General features: G+C 40.8%; 3 protein-coding genes across 3 annotated transcripts; all 3 read left to right on the forward strand.

Annotated features, from left to right (window-relative positions):
• The first annotated feature begins 372 nt into the window (after positions 1-372).
• On the forward strand, positions 373-3,851 carry LOC9267171 (uncharacterized). The gene is made up of 3 exons (XM_026027459.2): positions 373-818; positions 2,243-2,574; positions 3,499-3,851. The coding sequence occupies exons 1-2, from the start codon at positions 453-455 to the stop codon at positions 2,528-2,530; spliced, it is 654 nt and encodes a 217-aa protein (XP_025883244.1). The 5' UTR covers positions 373-452; the 3' UTR covers positions 2,531-2,574; positions 3,499-3,851.
• A 1,637-nt stretch (positions 3,852-5,488) lies between these two features.
• LOC112936187 (uncharacterized) lies at positions 5,489-7,659 on the forward strand. Its single transcript, XM_026019971.2, has 3 exons — positions 5,489-6,105; positions 6,276-6,587; positions 7,253-7,659. The coding sequence occupies exons 1-2, from the start codon at positions 5,932-5,934 to the stop codon at positions 6,564-6,566; spliced, it is 465 nt and encodes a 154-aa protein (XP_025875756.1). The 5' UTR covers positions 5,489-5,931; the 3' UTR covers positions 6,567-6,587; positions 7,253-7,659.
• Positions 7,660-10,142: 2,483 nt separating this feature from the next.
• On the forward strand, positions 10,143-12,301 carry LOC112936152 (uncharacterized). Its single transcript, XM_026019840.2, has 3 exons — positions 10,143-10,656; positions 11,045-11,351; positions 11,990-12,301. The coding sequence occupies exons 1-2, from the start codon at positions 10,477-10,479 to the stop codon at positions 11,336-11,338; spliced, it is 474 nt and encodes a 157-aa protein (XP_025875625.1). The 5' UTR covers positions 10,143-10,476; the 3' UTR covers positions 11,339-11,351; positions 11,990-12,301.
• Positions 12,302-13,288: the final 987 nt, after the last annotated feature.

The following is a 13,288-nucleotide window of genomic DNA, read 5'->3' on the forward strand; positions in this document are numbered from 1 at the left end:
TCGTTTAGGACAAAGTTTAAGTCAAATCTTTAGAATATAAATAATAAATAACTAATACAAAAATTATATTAATAGATTTGTCTTGAAAAATACTTTCATAAAAGTATACATATATCACTTTTCAATAAATATTTTTATAGAAACAAAAAATCAAAGTTATATTTTGAAGACCGTGTGGCTGTTCTAAACGATTTCCTTTACGAGTGGGGGAGTATGTGCAGCTAATGTTTGAACGCCCATTTGGATCGGAGCTCACAGGGCAGCCCGCACCGGCACCGTCTTGCTCCGGTACGAACCCGACCCGATAGCCCGACACTCTCCCCGCGTCCAAAGCTGAAATTAATAAACTCGTTCTCGCGTCCGCCTCCAGCCACCCCACTCTCTCCCACTCCACGAGCGCTGCAAGCGAGAGCGAGAGCTCGAGCTCCGCGGAAGCTAGGGTTTCCCATTCCATGGAGTTCACCGGATCATCAGCGGCGGCGGCGCGGGGGTGGCGCCGTCAGGTGATGTCGGGGAAGGTGGCGTGGGCACGGAGGGCGCTGGCGGCGGCGGCGGCGGCGGGGAGGGCCCTGCCCGCCGTCACCCTCGGCGTGGGCTGGGTGACCGCCGCCGCGGGAGTCCTCCCCGCCATCGCCGGGCGCTGGGTCGGCGGCGAGGCGGGGCTCGCCATGGAGCGCGGCGGCTTCGCCGTCCTCGAGGCCGGCCAGTTCGCGTTCGCGCTCCTCGTGTTCCCCACCGTCGTGCCGCAGCTGTTGGCCATGGCGATGGAGAGGCTGCGCGATGCTGGGCCTCCGACCCTGATGGAAGACAGGGAGATGGTATGCCGCGAGGATCGTTTATGCGTTCTCTTTCAAGTTTTTCGTGCTTTTGCGTGTATCCTAAAATATTCTGTTTGAACTCCCTCCAAATTTAGTTTGCCCAGAGCTGATCAGTGTTTGCGATTTTGGTTCGAAATTCCCAAAATTTTGGACCCCCGGAACAAAACTATTTCGCCCAAAAGTTACAACAAAAAGAACAATTTTCTGTTAATTTGGTCAAGTTTTATCCAAATTCAGCCAAAATTTGTTCAAATTTGAAAGAAATTCGTTGGCATATCTGAAATCTCGGAAATTTGACTACCCCTGGCACAAATGTTCAAAAGGAAATTGCAAAGCATGGAGCTGAGGAATGCATGTGTCGTGTTTAATCATCCAGATATGTCAATTGCATTTCAGAAGATGCCTTGCTTGAGAATACTACTGTTTCATACTTTCATAGTCCATGGCAGATAATTCCTTTGGGCTGATGTCTCCAAACTTATTTGTGGCTGTGTTCATTATAGATGTAGAGGCTGGGGATGTGATCATCTTCCTTATTATAAAAAAAAAATCACCACGTCTTTACAGAGCCAATTGCAGCAAGTTCTGGAATTTCATACATAATTGAGTTTTACTTGCACATGACATAGCAGCTTTACGCCTTAATGATGTGGAATGACGTGCCCCTGTTTTTTGCTGTTTACTGCTGTTCTCTTGGAACGATACTTGGCATCCTTTGACGTCCCTCAACGTTTGTAGTCTCAATGATGTTTTAATGTGTGGTGGTCTGAGTTCAAGATCCTAGCAGTGACTGGCCGGTCACTGCTTCTAAGCCGGTTGGCTGGTTACCATTATACAAGCCGGGATAATTCAAATTTAAAATTTAGTTTTGACATTATGTCAAGTCAATCTTCTCAGATGAGTTTATTTGTTGTTACACACTTACATTCCAATAGGAAAAGAATGAAAAAAAGGGACATGTTCCATTTTGAAACTGTATTTATTCTTACAGTAATTTGTGCTGGACTATATCAGATTATATTTATGATGTGTATCCCTTCATGTGATTGCCTTATGATCATTTTGATCTATTTTTTTTATCTTCTAATGTATTATGTATGTCGGATATTTTGAAAATTTGTGCTTTAGTCATGCCAAAAAATTCCGGTTGGTGTTGTCTGGTAACTTAGCTTTTTTGAATAACTTTTTTTTGGGAATAGTGGTATTTTTGGTGAAACCAATGTTCAAAGTCTTGGTTGTGTATAAACATTAGCTGATTGGATGGGCCAAAACCTTTCCCTGTACCGATATATAAATGAAGTTTGAAATAATTGTTTCTTATTATGTGTTACATATGTTCCAGTCTTCCAGAGCCATATATATATGTTAACTAATTATCGTCCATTTTCCCTACTCGAATTATTTGCATGTGATGGTGATCGTAGCTGGTAAGCACAAATGCAGCAATGGAATTGCCACCGGAGCAGCATCCTGAATGCAGAGTAAAATGGAACCAGATCATTAAAGAAATCGAGTTCCCATGCAAAATTGGTTTCGTTCTTCTAGGGTTTGGGATGATTGGCAGTCTGATCATTGGATTTTCACCAGAAAACGAATTTAGCAGACAGAGTATTGGCTGGATACTTGCTGATGTTGGATTATTTGGTTGGCATGCTTTATCAGTATTCTTTCTACTTCCAAAAGTGATCCGCGCAGTTTGGATACATTCCTAGATTGGAAGTGTGGCTGCTGAGGTAGCATTATATTCTGGTACAAGGTACGTTTCTCTTCACTGCACATCTTAACTAGTACTGGTAACGTTGTTATTGTCATGCCCTATATATGTTATCCTCTGTTATGTGACTGTACCTTTTTTTAATGATATATCGTGCTTATACTCTTTGTGCAAAGAAAAAAAAACTTTGATCTGCAAAAACTTTACATTGTACTAACTTGATCCTTCCTTTGCCTGATTGTCTGTTAGCGCAAAATTTGTAGTTCGTAGGTGCATTTTTTGCTTGGAGTGGGCTACAAGTTATTTTTGTTCATCAGTCATAATTAAAGTATCAACTTTCCTGCTATTTATCTACCCTTGCTCAATATTATATTGTTGTACTTACTTTATATCTGGTACAAAACACAGGGTCCAACATTAGACTTGTGATATTAGTCTTTAACGTGGAATCTTAGATCCTCAGTAATAAATGAACATGCATGTTTGGAAAGCTTGTTATATCACTTTATTTAGTCAGATTACACTGGATGTGTATTTGAAAATCGGAGTATTTGTTTGGTAGATATTTAGAGTAGTTATGGACTTATGGTCCATGGTATAAATATTACCTCATTTAATTTATCTGTTATCAATTGAATAAATACTGCCTTCTCTACTTAATATTCTTTTGTCGCTGGGTCATAATTGGCATTGGCAGAATCAAATTTTTGACGGAATTCTGATGGCACATGCCTAGAAGATTACAAATGTAATGAATATTCATCTGCCTCCTAATTTCCTAGTAGTTCTTAGTTATGGCCCATCGATCAATTTAAGCAAGTATCTAGATTTGAATAGGATGATTGTAATATAATTTTGCCTTCTGATCTGACTATTGGAAATTTGGATGTTTGGCACACACACTTAACTTTTTTTTTTGACAATACCTTCAAGGAAATGCTACTGACATTACTTCGATGATTGCAGTTTTGGGGACCTAGGAGTTATTGGAGCATACTGTGACAAATCCACTTCCCGGGATCTGCGAGCTATTGGATTACATGCATGATATCTCGCCCTTTTTCTTTATGATTCCTATGATACTATGAACAATGTTTGGAATTAATTACCAGATGCGATGCTTATTTATTTTAGGTGTTGCTTTGAGTTAGCGTTTCTCCTGCGGTTAAAAACGAAAACATTGAATGAATGAGTCGCGTTCGTATTTTAAATTCAGGCATGTTTTGTATTGAACTAGGTGATCTGTTTATGTACTGGCATGGTTGATACTTGATGGACCTTCGGGGAAGTGATTTGTGTCTGGGTTTCTTCTGCTACAATATTTCTGTGATAACTGCAGTTTGTAGTATATCTGGGTTTTGGTCCCTGTTGGTAACTAGAGGTGACTCTAGTTAATGTATCATACTACAACCGCGAGTTTTCAGAGTTAACAGACAGGTCCCATGCATGTGTATTAGGCCACAACCGTCACACAAACTTTGGACTTGATACTGTAGCTGCAACAAGTGATTTGCTCCTGATATTTTTTTTCACCTCATGCATGGTTGATGCTGCTGGCATTCTCTTTAACTAGTCAGTGCTTAAAAACCGCTGAGTGCTCAGTACAAATTGTGGACAACCAGTTGCTAAAAGTTTTGTGTTTGCATTCTTTGAAAAGGGACGGATGCTAAGGTTTGTTGATGCAACACCTCTTCAGTCTTTAGGCATGTGTTTAGTCAATTTAGACATGTGTTTAGTTTTTATGGTTTATCACACTTGGCACCATGGTTCATGTATCATAAAGGGGATGTTTAGATCAGGGTGTAAAGTTTTGGTGTGTCATATTGGATATACGGACACACATTTGAAATATTATACGTAGACTAATAATAAAACAAATTACACATTCCGCCTGTAAACTGCGAGACGAATTTATTAAGCCTAACTAATCTGTCATTAGCAAATATTTACTGTAGCACTATATTGTCAAATCATGAACTAATTAGGTTTAAAAAATTTGTCTCGCAATTTATACACAAATTGTGTAATTAGTTTTTTTTTTCTATGTTTAATACTTCATATATGTGTCTAAACATTCGATGTGACATGGTGTAAAATTTTTGCCTGAAAACTAAACAGGGCAAGCTTGGGTATTTGCATTACTTGGTATAGTTGTGTTTCATTCTAACATTTTTTCCACAAAACCTGCGGTAGCTTAGTAGTTAGACTACGCTTGCCTAGCGTTGGGCCTATTTGTTTCCGCTTCGCTTCGGCTTGTAGACCGCAGCCAAATTTCAATTTTAGAATTAATTCATTTGTTGTATAATTCTTGGCTTTTGACCGCAAACAATAAAATCTGTTCTAAAATTGTTTTTCTTCTTTGGTCACTTGTCCTGTAAATTGTAGCCAATTTTTTTTTTCGCAGGGTCTCTTTATTTGAAGAAAAAAATATACTACAGAATAAAAATTTTGTAAGATTTTTATCATGTAGGATTTTTCTCTTATATAACCATTTGAAAGTTTCCTTTCACCCTTTTTAGTTCCATTTTCGCTTATGCTTATGCTTCTCTATATCGCTTATTAGCAACTAATTCGTGAGTAAAACTTTTATTTATGTGTCATAAGTAGTATAAAATAAAATATTATAAATTAAACTACAATAAGAAAACACAAAATTAACTTTACAATTAAATCTTAACAAAACGATAGGGTTTTTTTCTCTCTCTTTTTTTCTTACAGTCCAGTCAACGATCATTATTGTATTTTTTCTGTACTCTGTAACTGTATTCTAGTGAAAATCTTATATTGATTTTCATATTCCTCCGTTTTGAAAATCCTATATTTCAAACGTACCATAAGTCCATAACTTCCATAGTAGCCGTTTCCGGGTACATTCTACTGGGTGCGCCTAACAAGATTTCTCCGCTTCGGGCATCATCACCCGGCATTTCTCCTCCCCTTTGCTTCTGTTTTCGTCGTCTTCCCACGCCGCAAACCCCACACGCCCTCCACACTCCAACCACTTCGCCTCCACCACAGCGCGAGAGAGAAGCTTCTGGAAGCTAGGGTTTCCCCGTCCCCATGGCCGCCGCCCCCGACGCCGCTGTGGTGGTGCCCGTCCTGCTGCCACCGCCGGTGCCCCAGGTGCAGCCGACGCTGAAAGACATCGTCGTGGAGTTCCCGGTGGACGGCGGCCGCGGCCGCCTCGTCGCGGTTCTCCCGCTGCCGCCGGACCACGAGCTGAGGAGGTCGCTGGATTCCGTCGCGGAGGCCCTGGCGAGCGGCCGCCTCGCCGCGGTGCTCCCGCCGGCGCGGAGGAACACCGTCGCGGCGGTCCTGGCGCGCAGCCGTCTCGCCGCGGCCGCCGCCGATGCGCTCATGTACCTGGCGCTCGCGGGCATGTGGATCTTCTAGGCGGGCATGGCCGCGCAGGACGTCGCGGCCCGCGCCCTCGGCGAGGGCTCCCGCGCGTACGCCTTGGCGTTCGAGGTCTCCCGCGTCGCCGTCCTCCTCGTCTTCCTGCCGGTCTTCCCCTTCGCCACGTTGCTGCACGCCGTCCGCCTCGCCGTCTCCGACACCGATGAGCCAGACGAGGTACACCTTCATGTCCAAATTCTTACTACTGTATCCGAATCAATTCCGCATATGAACTGCACCTGATCGTGCTCATCTTGCTGCATCTCTTCATTCTAACTTGTAAATCTTGTCTTGTTGATTTTGTTGTGCATGAACTGTGTCGTGTGGATGGATGACGACTTGGACAGAAGCCTGCTCCGAAGAGCTTTGCAGCAGCAGCACGGGAAGTGCTCAGCGACACCATCTGCGTTGGGTCAATCGCTTTAATGGCTTTCGTGTTGCTGGTGTCTCTTGGTGCTCTGGTTAAGGGGGATTCAGCTGCCAAGGGATCGTGCAGGGAGATGATTGGCTCTGTAATTGGTGATGTGGGGCTCGTGGGCTTTCACGTGATCAATCTCTTCGTCCTTACTCCCAATCTTGCGCTGAGGGTGTGGAGGGTGAAGCTACCTGGCCATGGCCACCGTGTTGTTCCGGTGTAGCCAAGCTGACAAGCCGTCAAGGTATAGTAATTAATCTCCCTTTTTATTGTGTAATTCTGCGAGCAATTCCCTTTTTAACCGTGTTTATTAGGGAGAAAATAAAGTGTTCTGTGTGTTCTTAGTCCACTGTGCCCACTGACATTGATCGCATTGAATTGATTCATATATTTTCGCGAACCACGGGCATTCTTTAGTTTTTAACTGCAGAGTGACTGGATGAGACTAATAGCATTGTTAACATGAACAAATTTTGAATTAGGCAGTCCCTTATCTTAATCCTACTTGCTTAATTAGGCAGCTTTCTTAATTAGGCAACACCTTATGGCCTTAATCATCAAATGCTCTAGTTTCACTCTAGAGGCACAGCTGTAGTCCTGTATTTGTGACTTGTGAATTTGAAGAATTACGGTGTTCTCTCAAATATGTATGTCTAGCTGCCTGGTATGCTCCATCAGGTCTGAGGTTGCAGGAAATACCTTCTCCTGTCAGTCCAGTTAGGTGAAAACTACACAGTAGGATAGTTACTGTTGTCCAAATGTTTCTTTGATAAGCTGCACATTCAAGTGTGTAATTGGTCTACTTACGGAAAACTTACTGAAATTCCTACAAGTCTAACATTGTCTGCTCTTTTGGTTTACAAACATTTACACACCGATCTTATTTAATTTGGGTTATTCTGTTAACAGACAAAGACTTGAAGAGAAGTACGGCTGTGAAGATGGTCAGACAGGGACCTACAGGATGACTCTTGCTGATGGTTAATTATGGGCTTATGGCTGATGCCATCAGATCAAAGTTTTGAAAACTATATTTGGCTTTTACGTATACTGGTTTCTAGTACTTTTTTTGACATGATGGTTTCTAGTACTTTGCATCTACGAACTTCTATTTTGTAACTTAGTTCAATGCTAGTAGTACAGTAGGACATGTTCCATGAGCTGATCTGCGCATTTGGCAATTTGGAATTAAGGTGTTTATTCTGTTGGAATGACTTATGAGCATACTTGTCATGGTAAGACCTTATTTGGCAGAAAACACAGTCAATGCTTCTCTGGACATAATATCGTAATTGAAATGTTCTGTGATTGAACTAGTTGATATGCTGTTTCGTTGATGTTTTATGGACCTTTCAGTAACAAGTGATTTTGTGTCTGGAGCTGCTACTGCAATAATTTCTGTGATAACTGCAGTTTGTAGGATTTCTGGGTTTTGATAGCTACAAGGTGAATAGTTAAATCTTTCTCACTACAACCGCGAGATTTAAAAGTTGACAGACAGATCAATGCGGCGCGTGTGTGTTTTATTAACCTTTTGGACCGCAATGGTCAATAACTTAACAGGTGATTTGCTCTTGACATTTTGTTCAGCTCATCGATCGTTGATGCTGTTGCCTGTTGGTCTGCTCTTAACTAGAGCTTGAAACTTGTTGGGGGTTACATGCTTAGGCGTTATAATTTCTGATAAATCATTCGCTAAATTTCACGTGCATTCGTGGAAAAGGGATGGAGCATATATATGTTAGGGTGTTGGACGTTTATTGTCGTACCTAAGGGATGCGACATCTTTTTAGCAGCACGGCTTGACGATTTTTTAGCAGCACGGTTCATATGTTTGTAAAGTTAATTATTTGTCTTGACTTTGCTATAGTTAAAAGTACAAAACATGTGGTAAGCAATACTTCGCATATTTGTTTCAGATTAGCTGGTCTATTTGTTTCAGATTTAGCTTATAAGCTGCAATCATTTTTGAATTATAACTTAATTTTAAGATTAAATTAGGAGTATTGTGCTAAAATTGTTTTAACTCCGGATTATTCTTTTCTTTAACTTCGAACTACAACTTTCTGTTTCCGTTAGTATGTTTTTCAAAGTATTAAACGATACGTTCTTTTATTTATATATATATATATATATATATATATATATATATATATATATATATATATATATATATATATATATATATATATATATAAGTTCTTCGATAAATAAATAAATTCATTTTTAAGTTTATATTTAATATTTAATTAATTAATCATGTGTTAATGAGTTTTTTTTTTTTTGCTTGGGGCTGAAAATCTCCTCCAAACTGAACAAAGAATGCAATAGTCTTGTGACTTCAATCATAGAACAATTAACTATCCTTTGGTTCTTCCCGTTGGTTCATTTAAATAACAGGATTGAAAAAACCATTTGAATTGTAGCATTGAAAAAAACGAAGGAATATGAAAAACACAAGATTCTGGCATGAATGTAAGTGCAAAATAAAAAATTACAAAACACACGAAAAATATAGGAATAATCATTTGATTAGATCATAGAAATCAAATGAGAGAGATAAACTTAAGGGAAATTTCCCAAAAGGTTAAGATCGACCCCTTTGGTTCGCAGGAATGAAAAACGAAGGAATAGGAAAACACATGATTCTAACATAAATGAAAGTGTAAAACAGAGGATTGCAAAATATAGGAATGACAGTAGGAAAAACACAGAGATCGGATAAGAGAGATAGACTCAAAGGAAATTTTCCAAGAGCTTTGAGCTCTTGCTAAGTTTCCTCCAAAATCTCTATAGGATTGTCCATTCCATAGGAATTTCAAAGGATTGGATATGATACAATCCTTTGATTTAAAGGTATTCATAGGAATTTTTCCTATAGGGTTGAAATCCTCCAAAATTTGTATTGTTTTCCTCCAAATCAAAGGAGCCCTAAAGCTCTAGCCAAGTTTCCTTCAAAATATCTGTGGTATTACTTTCCATAGGAATCTTAAATGATTAGATAAGATTGAATTCTTTGTTTCAAAGGTCTTCACATGAAATTTTTTTGTAGGATTAAAATCCTCCAAAATTACTACTCCCTCTGTCCCAAAATGTAAGTATTTTTGGACCCTGACACGATCTCCGAGATGCTATTTTGACCAATAATATCTATAAAAGTGAGGTATTTCAAATAAAAAGTGTTGCATATTATGATAGTTTGTTTAATGATAAATCTAGGAACACCAATTTTACATGATTGATCTTTTTTTTATTTTTTTTATTAATAGTCAAAGTTAAAAATATTTAACTTATCACTATGCTAAAAAGCTTATATTTGGGACGGAGGGAGTATATTCTTCCTACAGGTCAAAGGGCCTAACAACCCCATCTTTTCGCTTATGCTTATACTTATCAGCCAAAATTTAAATTTTTAATTTAAATTTGGAGTTGATTTTGAGGTTTTTCATCGAATTTTATTTTTCAGTCTTTGCTTTTAGATCGCTAAGAATACGTATATAAAAGTTTTATTCACAAATTATTTTTTGTTTATAAATATGCCGTTTAATAAGCCAAACGACTCTAGTCATCATAGCTGCTTCCGGGGTATAGGGCCTGTTCACTTTGACGCAAAAAACAAAAGCCAAAATTTTGGCAGGATTTCTTATATAGCTACAAAATTTTTTTATAAATTTGCTAAGGTTGAAAATGACATCAAAGTGAACAGGCCCACGGTCTACTGGGTGCACCTAACAAACTCCCTCAATCCGATTCGGGTATCACCACCATTTCTTCTTCAAACCCTCCTTCCCTTTTCGTCGTCTTCCTTCCCACTCCGCTCCGCCTCCACCACCGCGCGAGAAGAGAAGCTTCTGGAAGCTAGGGTTTCCCCGTCCCCATGGCCGCCGCCGTCATCGTGGAGGTCCTTGCGGGCGGGCGCCTCGTCGCGGCTCTCCCGCCGCCGCCGCCGGAATCTGAGTTGCTGCCGACGCGAGACGTCATCGCTTCGTTTCCCCCACCGCCGCCGCTGCAGTCTCCCGTGCGGAAGGCCGTCGCGGCCGTCCTGGCGCGCAGCCGTCTCGCCGCGGCGGCCGCCGACGCGCTCATGTACCTGTGGATCGCGGGCCTGTGGCCTGTGGGTCGCCAGTGCGGCCATGGCCGCCTCGCACGTCGCGGTCCGCGTCCAAGGCGAGGGCTCCCGCGCGAACGCCGTGGCGTTGCAGGTCTCCCTCGCCGCCAGTCTCGTCGTCCTGCCGGTCGTCCCCGTCGCGTTGTCGCTGCACGCCATCCGCATCGCCGTCTCCGGCACCGGCGAAGACACCGAGCCAGACAAGGTACTACGACTTTCCTCAAAAAGAAAAAAAAATGCTTCTACCTTTGGGTCCATTTTCGTGTGTGCACTGGTGCGGATTAATTACTGCATTTGCATCAATTACCTCTACTCCTGTGAACGAGGTTCTATATCTAGGGTACCAATAGAAGCGAAATTGCTGGAAATTTCTTGCCAAAAAAAGTTCAGATTCAAACAAAATTTGGTTAAATTTAAAATCTGAATAAAATTTGTTTTGTTCAAGACAAAGAACGAAAAATTTCGGTAATTTGATTCCGAATTATGGAACCCTGCATATAAGCTGCACCTGTTATCATGCACTTCTTGCCGCGCTGTTCTAAATTTTGATTTTTGTTGTGTATGTCGTGGGTGCCCACGTTGCCAATTTCAAGCCTGCTCCGGAGAGCTTTGCAGCATCAGTGAGGGCATCGTTCAGTCACCCCATCCTAGCTGCATCCGCCGCTATAACGCCTTTCGCCGTGCTGGTGCCTGTTGGCAATCTGGTGAAGGGGATCTCAGCTGCCAGTGGATCACGCGGGGAGAGAATCGGTTCTGCGATCGAGGTTGTGGGGCTCGTCGGCTTTTACCCGATGTTCCTCTTCTTCTTTCTTCCCACTGCTGCGTGGATGGTGTGGAGGAGGGTCAAGCTACCTGCAGGCCATGGCCAGCGTGTTGCTCCGGTGTAGCCAAGCTGCCGAGGTTATATAATTAACCTCCCTTCTCGTTTGATTCATCGCGTGTGTCTCTAATTTCTGTGAATAATTTTCCTTTTTACTCATGTTTATTAAGTGTTCTCTGTATTCATAGTCCACTGCTGACAGCAATAGCATTTAATTGACTCCTCAAGTTTCATGGTCATTCTTTAATTTTTTTTAACTCTAGGATGACTTGATGAGCATATTGGCATGGTTAACATGAACAGATTTTTGAACTAGGAAATCCAGTGTCGATCCTACCTGCTGAATTAGGCAAAACCCATTATCATCATAAAAAGATATATATAGCTAGTTTCAATGTATTTGTGACTGTGAGTTTGAAGAATTATGCTGTTTACTCTCAAATCTGAATGTCTAGCTGTCTGGTATGCTCCATCATGTCTTGAGGTTCATTGAAATACATCCTCTTGTCAAGTCAGGTGAAATTGATACTGTAGGTTAGTTACTGTTGTCTATATAGAAGGATGTTTCATTGATAATCTGCACCCGTATATCTGTAACTGGGCAGGTTATTGGTCTACTTGCTGAAATTCCTTCAAGTTTACAAATTTTCTACTTTGGTTGCCAAACATTTATTATCCATCAATCTTATTAAATTTGAGCTATTCTATTAACAAACAGGCTTCAAGAGAAGTGCTGTGAAGATGGACAAGGACCTAGAAGATGACTCTTGCTGATGGTTAATTACGAGCTTACGGCTGATTCCAACAGATAAAAGTTTTGAGAACTATGGCTCATATTTGCTGATTTCTAGTACACTGCACCTACGAACTTTATTTTGTCACTATATATGAGTTTAATTCTAGTAATACAGTAGGATATGTGCCACGAGCTCTGCCTCTGACAATTTCGTAGTGGTAGTACAGATTAATTGGAATCAGATTTTACATTTGTGCTGTTCAATATAATCTGGTCTTGCTTTCTCGATTAAAAGTCAAGCTGTGTGTGTTGTTCTCTCATGATAGAGTGAGATTTTGCTATCTATGAGCACGCATGCATCCTTCTAGTTCCAAAAAGTATGATTCATGTTTTAGGGATTACCTAGTGAATTCGATATATAGTCACTTCGTGGATTTCACATTGTTGTAGTACGTTTTCTTAGTTACATAATCCCCCCCCTTTTTATTTTTTGAATCGCTACATGTAGTGGCTAATGGCAGGAATGTCTGTTCCATTATTTAGAAAAATGTTTCCTCCTGTTGATCAGAACATTGCTATGAAATTATTTGCATTTTATTGGTGAATCATCATCTTTTATCAGTGCATCGATCAAGACGCCTACGCTAGAGATACCTCACCAGAGCACCATTAGAGTGATGATGTTGCCCTTTTTTTACATGACAAAGTAATGCTTGGATGGCTCTTCTGCATGCCTTTCATTTTTCTCATGCTTGTGGGGGTTCTGATGGAGGGATCTCGGAGTGAAAGGATTGGCTCTATATTTCCGGATGTTGGATCCTTGGGCAACTCTGTGCTGTATTGCTTCCTCATCTCACCTGCTTTAATCCTGCAGACCTGGAGGATGAAATAGGTAGTGGTGGCATAGTTGAGGTATCTGTCCTTTACTTTGGCTTTCTCATTGTTTATCTTCCATATAATCTCTTTATTTTACGAGCATTATATATATATTGTTATCCTACTGATTATGGTTACTAGCTCTGTTGAGTAACAATGTGCAGAGAATTCCTCCACTTTTGCAATCCTTTGTCCTTCTACTGGTAATCAGGAAATAAGAACTCATCGCGGTTCCTTAAAATTGCAAATAATGGTTCTACTTGGTAAAATGTGCTCAGTTGTAGTCTTGAGCTATTTATATGCTGGCCCTATTATGAATATACAAAAATTTGGGCAGTGCTATTCCATTGCATTGAAGCCCAACCAAACAAGGCCGAAAGGACATTTCGTTCATAGATATCCTGA

This window comes from Oryza sativa, chromosome 8 (assembly GCF_034140825.1).
Source record: "Oryza sativa Japonica Group chromosome 8, ASM3414082v1".
Classification (NCBI taxonomy): Eukaryota; Viridiplantae; Streptophyta; class Magnoliopsida; order Poales; family Poaceae; genus Oryza; species Oryza sativa.